We start from the raw sequence: 24,469 nt of genomic DNA on the forward strand, positions 1-24,469 counted from the left end.
AGTTTTGCACCCAAAGAGTTACGGTGAGAGGAACCTTTTCAGAAAAAGGTGATGTTAAAAGTGGTGTCCCTCAGGGCTGATAGCACAGGATATACTGTATGTAAACCTTTTTGTCAACTGCCCTGATATGAATATAAAACTTAGGCTGGTTAAGTTTGCCAATAATACTAAACTAGACAGAATGGCAGACAATCTTGAATCAGCCAAATCATTGCAGGTGGACCTGAACAGAATTCCAACTGGGGTAAATTTGTGGCAGATGGAATTTAATATAAATATATGCAAAGTATTACAGATAGATTTGAATACACACTAGGAGGTTGGAAACTAAAAAGTACACTGTATGAGAAGGACCAAGGAGTCATTGTGGACTCATTACTATCTACAGCCAGACAATGTACAGAAGCCACTCACAAGGTTAACTGGATGCTAGGGTTTATGGCACCATGTGTGGGGTACAAGTCAAAGGAGGTTATGCTTAAGTTATATCATGAAATACTAATCTTGAGTACCTCGTACAGTTTTGGCCTCCAAATTACCTTGAGTTCTTTAACAAGACCATGGGGACAAAGATAAAAACTTGCTACATATAAATTTTCCCCCACACGGAGAACGTTCCAGTGTTCTAATGTTCAGTAAAAGTCCTTGGTGCTCAGTGGTAATTAACGCAATGATGTTAAATAGAAGAATAATAGACATTATTCAGAGCTTATGAGGAAAATGTCACCCTTTAGTGCTTCCCACATATTCAAGCAAAATCCTGCAAGAAGACTCAAGCTGGGCATCAGTTCTTTGTGTCAGCTGACCTTTGGAAATTAAAACTTGCTCTTCTACTAACATTTTTTCTTTCACTTATGAATATGTGCAAATTTGCCTTTTCCCCCTTTTAAAAAGAAAAGGCTGACCACTTGCTATGAAGCACAGCATCTGTGGTTGTAAAGAAGATACACTGAAAACAAATTCTGAATTAGGTAAAAGGTTTGCAAATACAGAACCAATGCTGGTGGTGTTAAAAAAGGAGATCATATATCATTTTTCCACCCAAACATTTATTCCCATTTAAAACAGAACAAATCAAATATGTAAACAAGACATTTCAAAAATGCACATTGTCAAATATCAATACTTTCCACTTTTATTCATTACATTCCTTCAGTCCATTTGAAACAGACATCTCTTTGGAAATAAAATTAAGAAAAACTCAACAAACAAGTTCCTCTACTACTAGGAACATTCACTTTGAGTAGCATTTATGGCTACTACAACACAAGTCACTTATAATCATTCAATCTATCACAACATAAAAAATTTCATTCATTGTTCCCCATCATGCATAACCAATCAAAAAAAATAATCAAGAAACCAAGAGTTAAAAATGCGGAAAAAGTAAAACATAGAATAAGCATCAAACTGGAAAGCTGACATATAAAAGACACCAGTAAACAGTGTGCAAAAAAATATACCTGGGCACTAATACTAAAAAGATTACAAGTAATTATTACGATGATTACTTCATTCAATCATTCATCGTCAATTTCTTAGCTGATTTAGATGAGAACATTTAGTGCAACTGAATATTTGTTGAATACTGGATTAGCACCTAATCCACAGTTGCGTAGAACAAGAGGTAGTCATCAGCGTACAGAAGCAGTTTTGCTAATTCTTTATACTAGGGCTGTCCAAGAGTTGTAGACTAAGGTGCTGAAGGTCAGCATTGATGTATACATTGAATAGGTTTAATTTCATGTTACACTCCTGCCAATTTCATGGCCCTAAAGACAAAAGTAGCCTCAAATGAATGAGTGTGGATATTATGTGTGAGTGTGTGCTGTGATGGCCTTGCACCCTATTCAGTCAATCCTGTCCAAATGGGCTCCAGTCTCCCATGGCATTACAAATGGTTCCAGAAAATCAAAAAAGGGACAGCAGAATATGATTGCTATAGTTATTGCTGCTGAAAATGGATGACTGATTTGCAAGTTAGAAAAAGCAACAGAAAGAAGGACATAATTAGAACCATGCAACATCTAGAACTAGAAGAAGGTGTTTAGGCTTTTTTCATTCATTCATTTGACAATTATAAGAGCAACCCGATCGACTGATTACTTAGTGTTTCCATCCGTGATTAGCAGCCTTTAACACAAGCATCTAGTAAACGCAGCCTTATAAATAAAAATAAATGCATTCATGTTACTCATTTCTGCATTATGTTAGTATTAAATGATTACATTTTAAACATAATTTGGAGATGTGTTGTTAAACAGATTGTATGACATTATACATAAGTACTTATTAAAAAAAAAATAACCCACATTGTAAATGATGCATATCTAAAGCAGTATTTCAATTAGCAATAGTCAAATCCAATAATAAAGTAATGTACAAATTCTGTTTTGAATTCCTACTTTTTTTATTATATAAATTTGTTACCAGGATCTATAATGGACTGCCAATGCAGACAGGGCTGCTTCCCCCACTTTTGTGTTAAGATCCTGATATAGATAGGGGAGTAACAGAACAAGAATGAATAGATTTTAAAATTGTCATAAAATACAGTTTGTCCAGGACACTCCTGGTCACTTGAGCAAGCAAGGGGCAGAAAGGGCATGAGTTATTAGTATCACTACCAATCGAGGAAAGCAGGTCTGTGTTTGTGGTGTTGTAATCTGCGCAAACTCCTTAGCATTCAGGAAGTAGTGCTTAAGGGGTGAGAAGACATAAGGTCATGTACAGAGCGCTGAAGAAGAAAAAACAGCTCCAAATATTTCTAGGTAGGGTATTAAAACCACTGAGAAAACATACTTGTGGCAAACATGTAATCCATGAGCCATACCACTGACAGAACTCTGCAGATATATGCCTGTGCTCTTTCACATATAATAAACAGCCATGGGTAGCATAAACTTGTAATAATATCCTTACCGATTGTTTTATGACAGGCATCTAGTATTTCAAAAGCTGCCACTGCACACATTGTACATTTTTGTACATTGCTATGTACTGTATTTGTTTTACATACCCTGTTTTGATTGGTACATTGTAAAACTGTACTCTCACTTCGTATGTATTTCTTTCCAATTAGAAAATATATTTTATCCTATAAACAAAGCAAATCAAAACATTCTATGCACCAGAATAACCTCAGGCTTGTTGGAAAAGAGAACAAATTAATATCTTGTTCAGGATTAAAAGAACATTAACACATGAAACTAAAATTTCCCAGAAAAAAACAATTACATTTTTGGTGGATGTGTATACGTATGTAGTATCTGTTATTCCTCAAGTGTTATCACTTATACACAATAATAAACAGACAAGCCATTTTCAATCATGTGACTGCAAAAGGTAATAATAATGAGTTTAAGTTGCAGTGGAAAGAATGCCTTATTACACCTAAACATTCCGTTCTGGGAAAACATTGTGTAAAATACAAAAGTCACAGATACTCAAAAAAAGCCCTAATGTGTGTTCAGATTTTTCAGGAAAGGAAGAAAGACGTTCCAAGGTAAAGTAGCCATATTCAATAATCATGAAAGAGGAGAGTGGCGACTTGCTGTGTGTTGATTAGCACACAAGAGTAAGAATTTCATTGTACTCTGTACATATGACAATAATGTAAAATAAATATACATCTACATATATTTATCTAAAGCAGCCAATCAAATGATTTCCTCAGACTGAAATACAAGTTCATATGCACTGTATGTCAGTTTATCGTATGTGTGGAATTGCATGTTGTCATCACCATATTTATGTAAAATTTCTAAATTTCTTCTGATGGTGCAGAAACTGCTTAATTAATGACACTAAATTGGCAACAACTGAATACCTTGCCTTGTAAGAAAATGCAAAAAAGAAATAAATGTCATATCCTATCCCATAATATAATATCACATTAAATCAGGGGGTTGGCACAGAAGAAAACAGACGTTTATAAAGGAGGAAATACACAACAAAATATACCACCATCCTGACCAAAAGGGCAATGTTTCAAATACAGTTTTCAGCATTTTCTGGAGTTAGAAATATTCTTTCATGTCCACATATCTGACACCAAAGCTACAATGAAATTTTAAAAATTAAAAGCTAGGATTTCTCTCATAAGAACAATCATAGAAAAAATGTAAAAATAAAAAGATCTTTTTAAAATTTTACCCAGCACCTTCATATTTATAATAAATCAGTAGTTGGACAAAAAAATGTAAAACAAAGGAATGGAAGGCCTAAAAAGTGTATTAAGGAAACTGGGAGTTAAACAATTAATACAGTACGTCTAAAAATCATTTTAGGTTTATGAAAACTTTATAAAATGTACAGAACAACTCTCCCAAAAGAGGCCGATTTAAAAAAATATATTTTAAAGTTGTGGACATGAATATTGTAATTTAAAAAATTTTGAAGAATCATAAATCGCTGAAAAGCATGATACAACAAAAGTCTTGCAATATACCTAAAATCTTGATTTAATTCCAACAAATTTCCTTTATTTAAAATTAAAGCGGCAGTTTAAAAAATACACTGTCACAGCAGAACTTCAAAATTAACACCCTTCAGTCTATAACAGTGCTAGCAGTCTCCGTCTTGTTCACAATTCTTAAGATTTACAGAATTAAGAATACTGAAATTAAAGATAAACCTGTGGTTGTGAAATTATACCATTTTCACAGCCTGCAGCTACTCTTTTAGGACCCTGCACTCTTGTATGACAGTAAATTGCTTTGAGAATCCATAAAATAATTGGTTTTAAAAATGAATCACTTTAAGAAGCAATGTTAAGTGACATTGTAAGTATTTTACAGAATATTTTCCCAGTTTAAAAGCTTTTTTTGTATTCAACCAAAGTATTTAATACCACAAAAGTTGCTCATCATTTCTAAGATGTATCACTATTTATCATGGCTGCTTGCACATTTTTCATTGACCAGCAGTATGTAATCTGCAAATTCCTGCAGTGCTCCACACCCTCCTGGGCTTTTGCTAGTAAATGTCACAGTTTCACAAGAAAGTGCAGCTGCATCCTTTGGGGCTCCACTTAGTCCAGCATTTCTAAGACACTGAATGTCATATTCATAACATCCTGCGTGACAGAGAATAAAAATATTATAAAAAAACAATATAGTCCATCATCTAAGAGCAATAGCTTACTTAATTACTTTTCTATAAAGGAATAAAAATATAAACTTAAATAAATTAACATGAAACACTACTCAGCATTAACAAGGGCTATATATATGCAGCTGGAGATCCACAAAGGGAGAAGGGAGAAGAAATGAATCACGTATCATAAAATAGTTTTTATTCCTGAGCTTTCAACCCCTACCAGGGGTCTTCATCAGAGGATAATGCTTAGACTTACAAGAATCAAAGGCAATATATAGCAACACATTAAGGGGGGGGGGGTGTTTGTATAGTTTATTTATTATGTACATGTATTACACTCAGAAAGAAGGCATGCCAATTGGATCACCGTTATCAGGACTCCTAGCGGAACTGGTAATGCAGCGATTTGAAAACATGGCTTTATCCCAGATCACACCCAAAATTTGGATACGCTATGTAGACGACACATTCGTCATACTAAAAAAGAACCAGCTGAATGAGTTCTACAATCATATCAACACAATATTCCCCGCAATCCAGTTCACAATGGAAAAAGAAATGAACCGACACATCAGCTTCCTGGACATCTACATCAAAAGAAATAATGACGCCACCCTGACCACAAGTGTTTACCGCAAAGAATGCTACGCAGACAAGATTCTACACTTCTCCAGCAACCACCCGGTATCTCATAAACGGAGCTGTGTGAAAACCCTATTCAGACGAGTCCACACTCATTGTAATACTAAGGAAACAAAAATTAATGAGAGACGCTATCTCTTCCACCTTTTCACCTCAAACGGATACTCAAAAACATTCATTAATCGGAGCCTACACAGAAGACGCCAAATAAATAAGTAAACAATCGACTTAAATCAGAACCCCCACACCACCTGGCACACACACCTTATCACCACAAGGTGTCAGAAGGTACAGCGCGCATCCTGACCAAGTGGGGAGTCAGAATAGCATATAAACCCACGAACAATCTGCGCACGGTCCTGTTTAATGCTAAAAACAAGAAATCGACAGCAGAAACACGAAACGCAGTTTATAGTATCCCATGCAATTCTTGCTCAGCGGTATACATAGGACAAACGTCAAAAAGAATCTCAACACGTGTGCAGGAACATCGCAACGCCGTCAGAAGAATGGACGCACTATCTTTGATCTATGCACATACTAAATCGACAGGACACACATTCAACTGGGACAATGTAAAAGTAAAATTTAAGGCCAGTTCTAAAAGTGCTAGAGACTTGGCCGAGTCTTGGCTATCAAATGAAAACGCCATCAACAGACACCTGGACATAAATCCAGCATATGCTAACTTAAGAACAACATGTACATAATAAATAAACTATACAACCCCCCCGTCTTGATCATACGGACTTAGTCACCTCCCCCACCCCAACTTAATGTGTTGCTATATATTGCCTTTGATTCTTGTAAGTCTAAGCATTATCCTCTGATGAAGACCCCTGGTAGGGGTTGAAAGCTCAGGAATAAAAACTACTTTATGATACGTGATTCATTTCTTCTCCCTTATACACTGTATATACACATATATTATACACACACACACACACAGATACATATACACACACAGTATATACAAGTAAAAATAACCTAAGGCAGCAAGATGGAGTACCAAAACTAACAGAAGGTTTATACTTATTAACTTAAATTTTACTAATTGTGCCCAAAACGTATGCAGAATAAATTGTGACAATACAACTTGGATAATAAGCAGTTCATCTTGCCAGAGTTCTTAAATAATCAATACGTTTGGTGGCTCTTTATCTTAATATGTGGATTAGTCTCTGGTTTAGCATTGTCTCTTCTCCAGCATGGACTCTGAATGGATAGATAGACTAGCAGACATAGTATGGTTTCTGTAACAGTTTCAATTTATGGCAGTCTTGTAGTCCCTGACACACCTCTTGGTCCACTGGGAATGTAGTAGGTTTAGCAGGTGTCCAATGTGTTCAGGTCTCATTATCTTTGATCAATTCAGTGTTGTTTAGGCATACCTCAGCCCCAGACCAGAGCTAACCAGTCTTGACCGAAGAAAACCAGGTTATCCTTTCATCTTCCTTCTTCATTGCAGAGGTCAGTTTCTATCTCAGAATTACTCCCAGGTTGGGTGCAAAAAGAGAGAACACTCCACTTGGCCCAGCAAGTCGAAAGCACAGAAAGGCAAACACTCATCTGGGATGAGTGAAGGACAACAAAGGAAAGAGTTTGTTTGTGCGGAGAAATTGGAAAAAGAGGCCTCTGGAAAGGTACTTTTTAAAATAAAAGCCTTTACTGTGAACCTGGGACATGTCTGTCTAGGATTTGGGGTTCAGTGGCGCTCCCTAGAGGCCACACAAGGTATCCCATGCAATAATCTTTTTTTTTTTTTTTCTCTATATTTCATATATGGGGAAGTATGATTACATGAAAGAATAAAATTTACTTGGGGTTTTTTATGGAAAAACATATTTGGATTATTTTTAAAATAAGTATGTTTGTGTATTTGTAGTAAAAATGCTGTGTAGTCACAGCAGATAAAGTCTAATAACAGAGAAATGTTGACTGCATTTTGTGCTATTATTCAATTATTACAATAGCTTTTCCTTTACAGTGGAATAAAATGTAAAAAACAAACTTCAGTGGTATTTCATTATGCAAATATTTTGGTAAATTCACACCATTTGGTGTACTCGCATTGTAGCTATGAAGAAAGTTTCAGCCGACGTATCACATTTTTTCCCTTATGAAAAATACCATGCTAGGAAAACTAAATGATATGCAGAAGGTGAAATAAATTCCATCCTTAACATGAAAATAATGCAATATTATAATTGTATTGAACATAGCGCTCTCTCCATGAATTTAGAAACTGCTCCTTAAGTGCTCCTCTTTAATTTTATTAGGTTTTCAAAACTTACAGCTCAACTCCTTTAATTAAAAAACACTGTTAACTGAAATACCGAAAGACTAAAACAAAACCTGAAACAAAGAGATTTTAAGCTACTGTAAAGTTTAAAAACAAAATATCATTCTAAGAAATAAATCACATTTGAGTGATACCTTGAGTGCTGCTTATAAAATTGCCAATACCATCAAAACCTAACTTTAGCAAGTAGTTCTTAATATCTAAATTTAACTTCTCATTTTAGAAACTTCTTATGTTTTTATAAATATGAAGTTAAAAGTGCATTGTTTTGAATTATTTTACCAAAATGGACACCTTTTTTGTTCCCACTTTCATAAAGCAAGCATAGCCCTTACTCTGTTCATAAAGCAGAACACTCAGTCAAGAAGTAAAGGTGCAGCCTAATGATTGGTTTGCTATTTACTCTATGAAATACACTTAAGAAATAAAAACTTTAATAGTAAACATTATTTAAGTCTTCTGACCAGAATAACCAGTACAAAAGCGAAAGGAATTATTTAGACCAGGGGTCCTGGAGGGCCGCAGTGGCTGCAGGTTTTTGTTCAAACCCGGTTGCTTAATTAGAAAGCAATTCTTGCCAATAATTTAATTTAATGGCTTTTAGTGCTTTAACTCTGCTATGTCAATTTTCATATCCTAGATTTTCTTCCCCTTTCTAAGGATATCATCCAAATGATTTGAAGGCTAAAATGCATGAGTAATTCTCAGTCCTTCACTTTTTTCTCTTCACTTTCCTTCCTTCCCCATAGAGAATGATAAATACACACAGGTGTAAATGGTAACAAGCTAAATGTAGAAATGATGGTCTCTTTTGTCATTTGCATATTATTGCTAATTAGGAGCAATTAAAAACAAAGAATACAGCTGTTTAAGACTAAAATAAGCAACAAGGGTTCACAATCATAACGAGCAAGACAACTAAAGTGAAGCTGAATTGTTACTTGTGCAATAAGAGCTTCTTATTAAGCAATTGAGTTGGAGCAAAAACCTGCAGCCACTCCGGCCCTCCAGGACCGTTACTGAGGATCCCTGATTTAGACTAACACAAAGATATATATATATATATATATATATATTTTTTTTTTTTTTTTTTAAAGTTATAATACCACAGAGACTTACTATGTACATTTTAATCTTATTCCGGATGTTCTCCTGAATCTCTTGATGATTAATAGCTAGTGAAATGTTGCTGCACATGTGCAGTACCATACTGTGTATTTTGTCTCTGTGTCTCATATATTTTCTAGTAGTCATTGTTTTACTGACTGACCCAATGTCTCCTTGTCAGTGGAACTAAGTACCCATGATAAAGGACTGTATTTCCACTATGCAGAGACATTCTCAAGGTAATCATTTTAGTGCTTAAAAAAGGGGTGCCATAAAGTACTATTTAAATGAAGTCAATTGTGTGGAGGCCACCATGAAAAAGCAGCAATTTTTTTGTCACCTGCCACTATATAACACATGGTACGTGTCTATAACTATGCTCTAATATCATTATTAACTAGTCTGTGTTACCTGTAAGACAATTTAGTATTAGCACTGTCCCAATAATAGTGATCCTGTATGGGTGTTTCAATAAAAAAAAAAAAACAAATGAAACATTCTTACCAAAATAAGCCACTTCTTGCCATGACAACTGCTTCTCTTTTAACCACGTCTCAACAAAGTCAAGCTTATTGGAAACATTTTGCTTTAGTTCACAAACTGCTTTATTAGCTAATAACTGGTTGTTGTGCAAGTCCAAAGCTGAGATCAGAAGTACCTTCAAGATAAAACAAACATATTACAATTATAAAAAAAACCAAACTAAAATAATTCTCCCAACTAAAGGACTTTATCTGTGCAGTGGAGCCAAAGTATATCTCAGCACTACACTAGTCAAAAAGAAAGCACTGGATAAGGTGCCAGTCCATTGCTGGGCTCACTTATGCATATACCCACACAAATATTATTTAAGCTCAGGTTTCTTATGGTAATGTTGGGAGTCATAATGGTAAAATTACTGTTGGGTTTTCTAAATAAGCACTCCAAGACAAGTTATTTTATCACAAAATGAAAAGGACAACACTCTGGAAGAACATACTTTCTACAACTGCCATTCCTGTGACGATTTGAATGATTTATTTAAATGAAAATCAAATATAAACATCTAGATTGTCAATAGTCTTTCATCTAGTTAAAACTGTCCCTTTTCCTTTGTTATAATCTTCAAATCTGCTCATTATATTCAAACACTTTTAAGACTTGACTCTTCTCATGGTCAAACATGCTCAATTTAGTTTTTCCTTAATGGCATTATAGAAGAACAGCTATACAGTACCTCAACCCCATTTTTCTTCAAATTTGCCAGACCAATCATATCTCTGGCATTAAATGAGTGAGATTCATTTTTCTCTTGCAAGAAAACTTGTCCATTAGTCAAACAGCCATCTATATTGCAGATAAGCAGCTTCACTTTTTCCGAATTACTTCCAAAATATCCATACCTTGGATGACAAAAAAAAACAAAAAAAAAACACAAAGTCAGTGTTAATGTGTTACTGGGCTTTTTACTACAATAGTAAAAAATTAAATAAAATGATTTTAAAGACTCCCACAATAATAATAATAATTGTGCATCTATACTATAAAAAAGCCTTCAGGTTATGGACTCTGGCATAATCATGTTTCAAGTTAGGATGTGCTTAATTGTGTTACTCGTTTAAATTAATTTATCTTCTCTAAACATTCTCCAATGATAATATGGTAACAATTCTTGAACTAGTAATCACAATTTTTTTTTTAATTCACTTTAGGTAAATACATTCTGTCATCCCATTGTTAAACCTGCTTAATTCAATTCAGCCTATAAAGACAGCAAGAACTAACCCTGAAAAGGCTGGTAGTTCATTGCAGGGCATACTTATTCACATACAATGGGACAGCTCAGAACTGTCCATCTTTGAGATTATAGGGCAAACTTCTATAAAAAATATTTTGTTTTAATAGATTGTAGTACTGTTAACTATAAACTTATGTCTAATTACTAAAGCTGATGTCATATTGCTCAACTTTTAATCGTGGGGCGTGTCAGACTTGCTAAATGCAGTTGTTGATCTTGTCACTGCACCATGTTAATCTAAAAAGCAGAAAATCGCTGCCCATGTGAAATATCCCTTTTTGTGGCAGTGAATGATGAAGTCTTTGCCCTTTTATTCCATTCTGTCATAGTACATATAACATGAGACATCTGACAGACAAGCTTCTCCTCTGTTTGCGAGGTCAAAACCACCCACTTTCCTTATGCCTTCTCGCAATATTATATGCATTGTACTTCTCAATAAGCATTCATTGGCTCTCTGCTAGGGCACACAGAGTCAGTGCCCAAGAGAAAAGAGCAAGTGTGACGCAAGGCATGTCGCATTATCCGTCTAGGTTAAAGGAAGTGCAATGTTGACTGACTCCCACTCACAAAGGCTAGGTAAGTGAAGGTTACTACAGAAAATCACTTGCAAAGTTACATAATGTGACATGGCCTTAATGGATCTGGGTGATCCTTGAGTTTCATATAATACAGGGAGTCAAAATCTCAGACAGGCTCTATGATGATTTGAAGTGGTTAGTCACCACTTTAAAAGATACATGTTGTTTCAAAACCATGTCCAACCCAACGCCAAAAACGATTTGTGGTTAAAAGTACAGGATATTATTCAGATACCTGAGCACTCTTTGTTCAGCAACTGGCCAGTCAATATCAACATCAATATCCACACTGTACTCTGGTCCCATTTCATAATAAGCACGTTTGCCACCCTGTAGAAAAGAAACGGCACTGTTATACATAGTAGTTTTAAAATGGTGCATTTAGACTACACACTACACTACACTGCACAGAGACAGACAGAACAGAATCTTAGTACAGTTTTAAGAGTTTCAAATAAAATGTATCATTTGGCAGGAGAACTGCACAAGTATTCAAGTTATTGTGATATAATCATGGAGAATCCTCTGCATCCACTAAACAGTATCATCTCCAGACAGCTGTCACTGTCCTGCTCCACTGACAGACTGAGGAGATCGTTCCTCCCCCACACTATGCGACTCTTCACTTCCATGTTAACATTATACAAAGTTATTGTCTGTTATATCTGCATTTTTATCACTCTTTAATTTAATATTGTTTTTTATCAGTATGCTGCTGCTGGAGTATGTGAATTTCCTCTTGGGATTAATAAAGTATCTATCTATCTATCTATCTATCTATCTATCTATCTATCTATCTATCTATCTATCTATCTATCTATCTATCTATCTATCTATCTATCTATCTATCTATCTATCTATCTATCTATCTATCTATCTATCTAATATTTAAAACTAAAAGTGAAAGAGTTATCATAGATCTTTTCATATTCTACTCTTATTTGAAACATTTACTTGCAAATTCAAAAGGTCACTTGCAATAAAAAGTAATTAAAGAAAAAATGGTTCCTAGCATTTCAGGATTACAATGAGTGTGCCACATTTGACTCATAAATGGAATTGACCTGGAAATGATCAAATTTTGTTTTTGTGATGCCCAACACATGTAAATCCCTAAAAAACCTAAAGCCAAAATGTCAACCCCATTGCAATACTTCTTTTGAAAAAAACAAAACTGTATGAATCTACATAGGAAACAGAAATGCCTGTCACGTTTTACCAGAAAGATTACCTGTAAATATCCTTTCAGGATCATATCAGACTTTGCAATATAAAATGAGCCATTCTCAATAAGCTCTCCGTCCCAGTCCTGCCTTCGTGGCCGGTTCAGGGGGTCTAAATTAAACGGTTCAGTTATTTCACCTATAACAAAAAGTAATGGTACAAGAACTAAAGTCAGATGTTGGAAATGCAAATTGATAATAAACCTCTTAAAACTGCATTTTCATTAAATATACTATTACCTTTTTTCTGCTGCTTGATTTCAAAATGAAATAAAGATTAATTTACAACAAATAATAAAAAAACAAGCAAGTATTGTAATATTTATTTTTAATACTGTCATTAGTATTCAGGTTAAGAATTTATATATCAGAAGAAATAAGCCAGTTGTCAGGTGGGGTTCAATTGAATACCTATATGCCTAGCAGGACTTAAGCCACATTCCCTTTCAGTATTTGAACTGTAGTGTCCTGTAATAATGACCAGGCTCAAACAAGAAACAAACAGCGATTCCTGAATGATTCGAACCAGGTACTGCTGCAGTTGTTTTTCAGAAACTGTATAGTGCAATAAATTATGTTTAATAATGTATTGCTGGTCAGCACCAGTGTTACCAACTGTATGACCTTGACACTAGCCTTATCAGATACTCACAGTAACTTGGGGCAAATTTAAAAACCAATGCTTGTAAAGGCATCAACTGCAGTAGTAAAAAGTCATTAACAAGTTTTCCCCTTTAAACTGAGGTTCTTCTGAAGACAAGCATAGGTGTATCTCAAATTGCATATGGCAAACAATTTACAAGCAATACATATTCTTCACAGCAAAATTATAATATATTAAAGCCCACATGTGAAGGAGCTTCAGCATCCCTTTGCCAAAAGTAGAAATGAAGACGGAAGGAAACAAGTATTTTAACGTTTGAGTTAATTATTTTTTATCTGTAACATTTATGAATACACAATTAATATAAAAAACAGATCATTTTATGTCAGTTGAATGTAGATTTGGATGGATAAAATGGACAAGAGCTCATTGCTGGATGTAAAAGGCAGTGTTGTGCTTTTGTACTTTTAGGTAGCTAGTGCATGAGCCATTCCATTTGTTAAACATCAGTTCAAGGTCTCTTTTGGTAGGCCTAGAGAAGATCTGTGGTTTTTGTTGTCCCTGTGCTTATTCTACTCCTTTGTGTTCAATGTGTTTAATAACCATCTGTGTGGCCTCCTTGGCTGTATTCTTGGTTTAGAGACAATATAAAAGCAACCCACTTGTTTACAACAGTATCTAAATAAAATACCCAAAACCATTTTTAAATTCTCTCAGCAGCTCAGATAATATAAACAACTATCAAAGATTTCAAGTTGCACTAAAAACAGCTGATTTTCACTGGAACATTATCTGGAATATTTCATCTAGACTACATTTTAATGCAAGTTATTCATCCTAAGACATTAACTGAAAATTACCCAAAAGCTCTTAGGAATCATTTGGACTCATGTAGGTTTAAACTTTATACAAATGTGTGATACTCTAAAATAATGTTACCGCTGAGAACAAAGAATTCTTTGTGCAAGGCAGTATATTATTTTTAGAGCCATGTCATGTGAAATCTAAGACAATTGCACTTCTGTTACACAGCGTTATTAAAATCAACTAGACAACACTTTTATATCAACTAAAAATGGCCAGGATGAACACTGAACAACAGATGAGGAAGAAAACACAAAAAGAATTCTGTCAAACTGCTTTGCACTAAACCTTTTGCATGACGTTTTACTACATTTTCAAACAGACATAAAAAATAAAACATGGCAAAAAAAGTATAACGCATAAAAAAAATAAACGTTTATTGTGTTTTACTGATGAACTGTAGTTAAACTGTTAAGTTTTACAATATGCCCTCTTCATAAAATAAGCACCACGTAATAAAACTAATAGAAGACAACTGATTTTTTACTACATAGGAAGAGAGAGTGCTGTTTTTGTATGTACCAGAGTTAGAATGATCATTTCCCTGAATTAAACCATTTCAAAATAATAAATTGATAAGAAATTCAGGATATCATTATTTCCGCTCTTTCCTCATTAAGCACATACATTTCACATAAATCGCAGTTCACTCGCACCTGATTATGCAACAAAATGAAAGATAAGTAGAACAAGCATAAAGTGTAGACTGGTGAAGCCCGCTGGCACAATGCACTTCATAGACGAGTTGTACAAAATATTCTGTCTCTGTAACACAGAGCAGCCTCCTCAAACTTGCAAAATATAATACAGGGACAAGGGCCAGAAGCACTAGGTAGAAGCCAGGAAGCAAGTCTGGACAGGTGTCTGTTGCTCGCAGGTCTTCCTTATATGTTTAGAATCACCAATTAATGCAAAATTTGCATCTCTGTGGGAAGAAAACCCATGTAGATACGGGGAGTAACCTTTGCAATTCCTCCTGTGTGTCAGTAACCCAACTCCTCCCAAAAAAAAAGAAAAAAGAAAAAAAAAAAAACTGCATTAGTGGGCAGGGCCTAACTATAGAAATATAGTACTGTATTTCTCTGCCTAGTGGATAGAGATTGCCATTTAATATGAAAAATAATAGAATGAAAACCCAAGGAATATGGAGGTATTTAGAAGGTGATTTCACCTGGTTGTAATATTTCATAATTATAGAAAAGGCATGACTGTAACTTCTGTACCACATAAAGCATTATCATACAAGGAATGGTTTAACATGTAAAAATGTTCTTCCAGTTTTAATAATCTAGAATTAATCAGATTGTGCTTTCAGGCTCTCACACATGAGTAAGAAGATTTGGAACTCAAGCACATGGTTACAGACTTTAGTTATGGTATATGTTCTCACACCCTCTTTCCAAGTTCTACTTGATCTATAAATATCCATTGACTGTTACATGTTCTCATAAAGTTGACTTAAAGTGGAGTACAATAGTGGCATGCTAATTTGAGGTTCACTAATTCCATTATAAGTGAGTAAATATGTTTTTCACACCAGCTTAGACTGAATATCGACTCAGTTGCTCTATACAAAATAGCACTGATTATGAAATACAAGTATATAATTGACAGGTTATTGTATTTCATAAACATCTGTAAAGCAGAGGATGTTGCTACTGTATTGCACGAGTCACCTATTTGGATTTGCAAAGTGGGCTCATGTTTCACCCACTAGTAGTGATGAATGTTCTCTTGCTTTACCTTGCATACTTCAACACTTCTTGCTCATATCATATTTTTATGGACTTAAAAATCTATGAAGAGATAATGGCTCTGGAATTGTTGCGCATAGGCTTTTTGATGCCATTAATAAACAGGGAGGTCTTGAAACCTTTGCTTGTCTAGTACTGCCAGTGTCGTATGCCAGTTTGATTTTTTACATTGGAATTCAGACTATGGATTGAGGATCAATTAATATACCACATGAGAAAAAATGACAGACACATATTCTTGTTGCATATCTACTTTCCGAGAACAAGAAGTTTCAACAATCCACTTTTACATTCTCAGTCAGTCAGTCACTGTTGTATCCAAGATTATTGAAGAAAGATTCAGACAGTTTATATAATGTGTAGTGTTTATTGTATGTCACAGCTGCATTTATGTTATGTTCTCTATATTTGCTGTTTTTTTTAATAAATCAAAACATCTGCATTCTTTTGGCTACTTTCAATTTTAATTAGAGATAAGGGAGTAATGGAACAGATAGTAATATACATAGAAGCAAATTATGAAGTATCAAACCGTACTAACTTTAAATTTTGGGAAGTGTGACTAAGTGGTACATACTTTTGGGGGGAGTTCCAAAAGTACATTCACATGAACTTGTGAATTTGTTCTCTATGGTTGATTTTTATTTTTTCAGGGAATCTTATTCAGCTATTCACAAAAACATTCTGAAATTTTCAGGTTCGTGAGGTCATTCTGGATTCAAGAAATGAAGACAGAAGTGAATGTGGTAACCTCCCACAAGTACATTTTTCCAGTGAGAACAAACATGTGTCATGGTTTATCACATTTTAATTCTTGAAGCTTCAAGAAGAAGTTGGAAACTCATGTTGGGGACCAAGCACTGCCTTGGAGAACTGTCCAGAACAGATTTGTCAGATTCAGACATCTAAACAAAGAGATTTGTGGCTAAAGTCCACTAAAGTCTCAAGAGAGATCACCCTAAGTGCACATCAAGTGACTAGTTCCTTCACCATGACATCAATCCTGCGCAACGAACCACCAAGGACATTGTTGTCTCTGGGATCAAACTTCTGGATGCCCCACCCTACACAACTGACCTGGACCCTTGCGATTTCTGACTCTTTCCCAATATCAATGCCAACTTGTGTGAAAAATGCTATAAAGACTGAGAAGATGTGATCAAGACAGTGAATGAAGAGCTGGTAAAACCAAAACAATGTGATTTTAGGGGGTGTTTTGAAAAATGGATCCATAGATTGCAAAAGTGCATTGAGGTCAGCAGCACTTATGTAAAGAAGTAAAGAATAAATAAAGTTCGTAAGGAAAAAAAAAAAGTTTTGGGCCATCTTTTTTATTTCTATTAAAGTGAATGGACTTTTTTGAACTCCCCTTTTAACAGAAATAAGGACATATAAGATATGACATCATTGAAGTTTACTGAAGATGACATGGAAGGAATAAAAGACAGATGTTCAAACAAAGGGAATCAATATCTAAAAGTGTGACAGAAAAGCTAATGGTTTTGGAAAAAAAGACATTTTCAAATATGAATGAAAAGTGAGCAGGCAATGTGGGGTAGGCAATAATAACAAAAAAGTTTAGAAAGGAACAACAAGAAAAGAAAAGAAAGCTGAAGTGCATCTGAAATGGGTACAGGTGATTAAACAAATAACCAGCAATAACTAACAGGAAAATTGATATTTATACTGCTCAAAGCACTGTGGAAAGAAAACCACACTATATAGAAGGTAAAGTTTATCTCCACACTAAAATATTAGAAATGAAAGTTAGAGTCAAAATGTTTCAGCCACACACACACACCCGATGAAGTCCACACAGCTTACAAAATAACATAATGATAGTATATAGAATTATAAAACACAAAGATACCACCTGCAAAATGCCAAGCTTTAAAATACGTACATAAAAATGTCTTTTGTGGGACAACTGGACAGACAACCCAAATAATGGAATAAAAATAGCAAATACCGCTAAGTATAAATACTGGTGATATGGTTAAGAAATAATAATTTAAAAAAAAAATGAGGGTATCATTGTATGGGAAAACTTTACCCCAATAAAACTGCAAAAAAATGTTGTAAAGGATTATCTTCTTTGAATACAACACCACTTTAAGAACTTAAACCAAAAGTAGGAAATCTGTCAATAAGTAAAAAGGCATTTGAAAACTCTGCCAAGTGTGTTCCAGTGTCGTATTGGACTGGAGGGGGACAACAATATTGATAAAATTCCCCAAATAAACTGCAAACAGAATGGGAAAAACAATATAACACAATTAATAAAAAAATGGGACTGGATTGATAAGCATACATAAAATCTTGCCAACATATTCAAGTATATGTTTTAAGAATAAATAATGGAAATTGAATTAGATGACAAAGAGAGATGGCTGTGGGGATTTAAGAAACCGAAATGTGTAGTAGCTTAATAGACATGGAAAAGTGAAAATGAATCCTCACAGGTGGCGCAGTGGTAGTGCTGCTGCTTTGCAGTAAGGAGACTGTGGAAGATTGTGGGTTCGCTTCCCGGTTCCTCCCTGTGTGGATAGCGCTTTGAGTACTGAGAAAAGCGCTATATAAATGTAATGAATTATTATTATTATTATTAAATGGGAAATTGGACATCACAAACAAAAAAAATCTAAGTCAATGGTGCAAAATGTAGCAAAAAAATATATATTACAGGAATACAGAAGAAGACACTTGCAATCACTGTGGAAAACCTGACTTTCACTTGCAACACTGCTAAAAGGTGGATAGTGGTTAAAAGACAGAAAGCAAAGACAAAAAGTGGTTAGTGTCAGTTCTGAATGCCAACTGAACAGAGAAAAAATAATGATGTGAAGCATAATGTAGTGTGTAGTAATGGGTTATCATCCTTCAGTCCATCTCTAATATTAGACTAGTGTAGTTTGCATGTTAAGAGACAAGAAGGAATTTTTACACTGTTTAAATGTCGGAAGCAATTTAATTTACAGTAAGTAATAATTGGACTTAATTCATATTTCTTTTTTTCAAAACCTGTGTGCTAAAAAAACAAGACTCTCTAGATCCTCATTAAATTTATGAACAAACAATGACTGTTTTCTTCCACACTGTCATGTTTGCATGCAATCACAGGAGGAAATCACGTACAAATAACTACTGTATTTTTTTCAAGATAAAGAAGGTTTTCAGTAATACAGTGAGTTAACAGAGAATATTAAATACAAATGGCTTTAGCTTCTGTTTTCTTGAACACATTTATCCATTCAGAAATAAAACAGCATGCTTTTCATTTAAATAATTTCCCTTTTGGAGCCATAGTCTATTTTTCTTATTATTATGTCATTATGATCTTGAATAAATAAAAAAACACAATGTGTGGCCTAGACTTCTAAATATCTTCAAGATGTCTGCATTATCGGTGATACACATTTTAATTTACCTTCATTCTTCACTTCCTTCCAGCGAAACTGATGCCGTCTTACAACGGCAAACACTGAATCACAACCACCTTCAGTGATTTTTCTCATCGCTTCTTGGATGTGAAAGGGATGCAGACAAGGGGAAGTGGCTTGAATGTTAGCAACAACATCAATACCTTAAAATAAAACAAGAACATAGGACTGTTACTTGAGTAAGGGGTGTCAGAAAACTTTAAAGTGTTGTTAATAATAGCCCATATTAGTGGTATAAAAGAATTAACTTGCTTAAACTGGGCAGCATGGTTGCACTTTAGCTAGTATCACACACATCCAAGAAATTTTACTTGCGCATTCTAATATACATACAAACTGTCTCTGAGTATGAGTGAGTATGTAAGGGCAACCAAGTTCTGCAACAGACTGGCATCCCATTCAGGATTTGCTTCCATTTTGTGTTCAGTGCTGTTGGGATAGGCTCCAGCTGCTTACAACCATGAATTGTATTAGGTGCACCTGAAAAAGGATGGTAATATAAACCCAAACTTAACAACCCACATACCTAAACATTTTTCTGTCTTCAATTATATATGCAGTTTCTTTAGACTAGACCGGATCCTATGAACTAAGAAACATCAAGATGCAGTATAGTCATTGGGAAATGGAGTTGGAGCCTATCCTGGTAGCTCTAGGTGGACAGAAGGAAACAAACATGAGCAGATGCCTTTAATCTCCAGCGTAAAGTATTCACACTGAAAACATTTTTTTATCAACAGTAAGGCAAAATTCATAATTACTAACTTATGTTAGTTGATTTCCAAGTCTAAACTGAGTACCGGTGTGATGTGTGTATGAGTGGGCTCTATAATGGACAGGTACTTGGGGCTAATTCTAAATTTGCACCCAATACCTTCAGAAATGGCTATGTCCTCCTGAAACTGGAGTGGGGTTGAGAATGTGGTGTTAATAATTTCAGCTATTAATTTATGCACTTGCTTAATCCAATTAATGGGTATTGGTACTACTGTAAGATCATATCACTAACCTTAATATGTTATAATTATAAAATAAGTATCACATGACAATACACATTATTAGAAACAAATCATACCTTGGTCTTCATTTCTTCTGAGAAATTCCTGGATCGTCGCAAGAGAGCTGCAAGTGTCTACAGATACTTCTGCACTTCTACGGTGAACCCGTGCTCCAAATCTTTTGGCCACTTTTTCAATTTCATCATGATCCGTTGAAACCCACACACTGTTGAAATAAAAAATAAAAACATCATCTGAGTAAAGAGTATAAAATATTAGACAGCAAAAAGAGATGCGACTTACAGAAATCTGACAGTAAATTGTGTTATAAATACAACAGTTTATCCACATATCAGTTTAGAAAATCCACCATCAATGATTTGACTGATCAGTTCAGATGACAGTATAGGAAAGCTCAGTCTCTTTGAGATGTTTATATTTAAGAAGCTTTTACTGTATTAACATTACATTGTAGCAACAGCACTACTCAAAGCTGTAGCACAGTATGATGAAATTTCAAAATGAAAAAGAAACAGGAAAAATATTTATGCAAAGAAAAACTTGCATAAAATGTGAAATCTGACAGGTAATATCTAGAATAACTTTTTTTGGGAATGGTTTGGCTTTTCAAGTGAACAAAATTTTAAGCCCAACTCTAACTCACTGAATCTTAGTTTCAGCAAAATTTGCTCATCATCCACCCAGTCAAGCTTTTATCTCTCTGAAGTTTGGGGGAAAAAAAACACAAGGACAATTCAGTGGTAGCCAGAGCACCCTTCCACTTCATCTTAAGCAGACATCTGTTAAATTCACATGCTATGGGACTAATGGAACATACAAGCTTTCCAGAAGTAAATTTCGTGTGAATTCCTTTTAAAGTGGTAGTCTGCAATGGAACAATTCATATGAAACAATATTGCTGGAATTAGTAAGGTTTTAATATAATGTTGACATCTAGCCTCATTCAATAAGAGGTAGATAAACAGAATTTTATTTGTCCCCGGAGGAAATTTAGCTTTTTTACAGAAACTCTTTAAATAAATAAATGCATAAATACTAATAAAGCAAACAGGTCAACTAAAATGGCATTTGGTATGATAAAAAGCAAACTTAACCAGGTAAGACATTTTCAGGAAAAAAAATTAGACCTAACCCTTAATTGCTGTTTGTGTAGATTGAATACCAAATAAACAGCAACTTCATAATTTTCATAAAATGATGACCTACAATTCTTATGAATACAACAAATTGGGAAGATGAGACATCATAATAGCTCAAAAAATTCAAATGGCACAAAAAGGTAGCAAAACTCTGTTAAGCCTTTATCACCTTACCTAGGTTATGGAATTCACTTTTACATTAATAATTTGTGTGGGACTACTTATTACACACTTATTATCATATTTTATATCAAATTTTTTGTTTTAAAAGAAGTACTTAAGACCAAATTTAAACTGTGCTTAGTTACTGTTAATGTACCCAGCAGATGGGACACTGTAGTCTAACTGAAAGAAATAAATGGCCATTCCAACAGTGTGGACATAAAATAAGACATAGATGTGGGGAATACTTAACTAGTTTTTAATGTCAGCTTTCATTCCCCAAATAACAATAATTGAAGTGAAGCTCAGTATAACAGTACAAAAGAATTTTTATAATTATTAAACCACTATTGCGGATCCTCACTTTGTATGCATTAAAACTACAGCAAAAGCAGGTGGCATTTTTTTTTTCAACAGACAGCAGTGGGATGATCACCACCTGATGTTCAAGGATGAGGTTCAAATCATTCACAAGGCATATCTGCCCCTTTAACAAATAAAAAACAGGAACAATTTACAAGTATCTGCATGCTACTGCCTGTTATTTGCTTCCTCCTCCACTTATCATGGCTATAACAAACAGCTGACCCAGGGATGGATCTATCATTAGGGCATTCTGGATGCCTGTCCAGGGGACTGTGACAGCAACGGGTTGTTGCACCAATTCAGCCAGGGCACAATGAAACGATCAAGTCTCTACATGCCAAGTGCAAGAGTGGTGAAATACCGTGAAGCATAAAACCACCAGGTGACTGTGGGTTTCATAGTTAAAAGTATGATCAACTCTCTGTTAAGGAGCGAAGTCACCCAGGGGCCTGCGAGGGTCTTAATCTGGGCTTGAGCTAAGCAGTCCCTATCCTGCACACAACCTTTAACTTTGTCATATATACAGTATATATTCACATATATATGTGCATATGTATTTATCCACATATATATATATATATATATATATATATATATTGAAATAGTTTACTGTCAAATAAATGCAAAGGTAACCACCCATACAATCAGATTGTGACACAGACTTCGAATGCCGTGAATATATATATATATATATATATATATATATATATATATATATATATATATAAACTGTATATGTATGGAATCAAGGCCGTTGCATTAAGTTCAGACCATAGCAGCATTTTAATTACTAATTATTATTGACAGGCCAGTTTCTGCTGATGTATTTTCTCTTCGGACATACACTTCTGTGCACATTAAAATCTAAATATACTTACCTTACAATATAATCCTGCAACACCAAATACAATTTTCAACAGCACATTGGTGACATAGCTGCTGTCTCTACAGCATCTGCATAGTCTAATATATATTTGTTTCCAATTACAATCCAAGACTATCGGGTAGGCTGATCATGTTATGTTCAATACTATGTTTGCTTGTGTTCTGTAACTGATGAGACATTCCATCAAAAACTGTGCCCTTTTCTGTAGGGATGGTATGGGTATCATGTACCCTGGAAGTAGTGATGGGAAATTTCAATTCACTTTACTGATTTGAATCTTTTGAACTACCTGCTTAAGTGAATCAGTTCTTTTGATTCATTTCATTTGTTTCAATAATTTAAATTTTGGTGTATATGGAAGTCACGTGGCCTCTGACTGCATTACAAATATATAATTTAATTATTCATACATTATTTTAATATACAGTATACACTACCAATCAAAAGTTTTAGAACATTTTAGAAGATTTTCCAGTTTTTCATCACATTTATTCAGTTAAAATGCGATGAATGACCTGAAATGGTGAAAAGGTAAGCAGTAAACTGCCAGAGGTTTCAAGTTAAAGTTTAGGTTAGCAAAAACTGAAAAAAGGAAATATCAGAATTTACAAAAGAGCCTTCTTCAGAGAACAACTAATAGGTTACAACCAACAGATGCTCAGTAGCAATTAAAGTGAAGTTTATAGCTGCAATATAGTGAGCATGCCTCAATGAAAGTACAAAGTCTCAGTCAAAGTACAAAGCTTAGAGAGGCACTGTAAACTGAAAACTTGAAATGTGAAGTGAAGCTATAGTTTCAGAGGAATATCACAAACACATACTCTCATCCCTCATGCAATCTGGGGTTCACTGCAAGTCTCTTGGGATGAGGCCATTACAATTCTAGCCCCTGGGTTATCTGACATTTTAAGGACAGCTCAGTGGTATGTGCAGCAAACAATGATACTAGTCATAAAAGTGGTTATACTTTGCGAAGAATGACTTTTGCTTCATATTCACCTTTAACAGCATCTTCACAAAGTTTTAAAACGGATTGCTTTTATTGTGCTTAATTATTAACTGAACAAAGGTAACCTAGGCAAACAGGACAAAGGAGGAGCCCATTTCTTTGGGTTTATCTGACTACACAAAGAATTACATATGCCCTCTTATTGCACTCACATAAGGTCTGGATTTGAAGTGAAGATCAGACTGTTAAGTTCTGGTAGCAAACTTGAATGTACATGCAGGAGACAGCCGCAAAAATGTATATGCATTATGCTGCAGTATAATATATGGTAATAATTTTTGTAGCATATTATCCAGAATAATCTCAAAACCTCTTAATCAACTTGAGGGTTGCAAGGGACTAGTGCCTATGTCAGCCACACTAGGCACAAAACAAGAAACAGCCCTGGACAGAGAAACAAGGCCAAGAACCAGTTTGGAATGTCCAATTAACTTATGACGCCCATCCCTGGGGATTTCAAAGGAAAAAAAAAAATTGCAAACTCTTCTCAGAAA

At 34.7% G+C, this 24,469-nt stretch overlaps 1 protein-coding gene across 1 annotated transcript in view; it reads right to left on the bottom strand.

The window, feature by feature from the left end:
- Positions 1–1,029: 1,029 nt before the first annotated feature.
- The window catches only part of cmasa (cytidine monophosphate N-acetylneuraminic acid synthetase a), a 28,494-nt gene continuing 5,054 nt past the window's right edge, over positions 1,030–24,469 (bottom strand). Inside the window, exons 2-8 of the mRNA XM_028806653.2 lie at positions 20,470–20,618; positions 19,382–19,537; positions 12,741–12,871; positions 11,745–11,839; positions 10,368–10,533; positions 9,656–9,809; positions 1,030–5,077 (exon numbers count right to left, since the gene is read on the bottom strand). Coding sequence (XP_028662486.1) covers positions 4,887–5,077; positions 9,656–9,809; positions 10,368–10,533; positions 11,745–11,839; positions 12,741–12,871; positions 19,382–19,537; positions 20,470–20,618 — 1,042 coding nt within the window. The 3' untranslated portion in view covers positions 1,030–4,886. The remainder of the gene's footprint in view (positions 5,078–9,655; positions 9,810–10,367; positions 10,534–11,744; positions 11,840–12,740; positions 12,872–19,381; positions 19,538–20,469; positions 20,619–24,469) is intronic.

Source organism: Erpetoichthys calabaricus, chromosome 1 (genome assembly GCF_900747795.2).
Source record: "Erpetoichthys calabaricus chromosome 1, fErpCal1.3, whole genome shotgun sequence".
Lineage (NCBI taxonomy): Eukaryota > Metazoa > Chordata > Cladistia > Polypteriformes > Polypteridae > Erpetoichthys > Erpetoichthys calabaricus.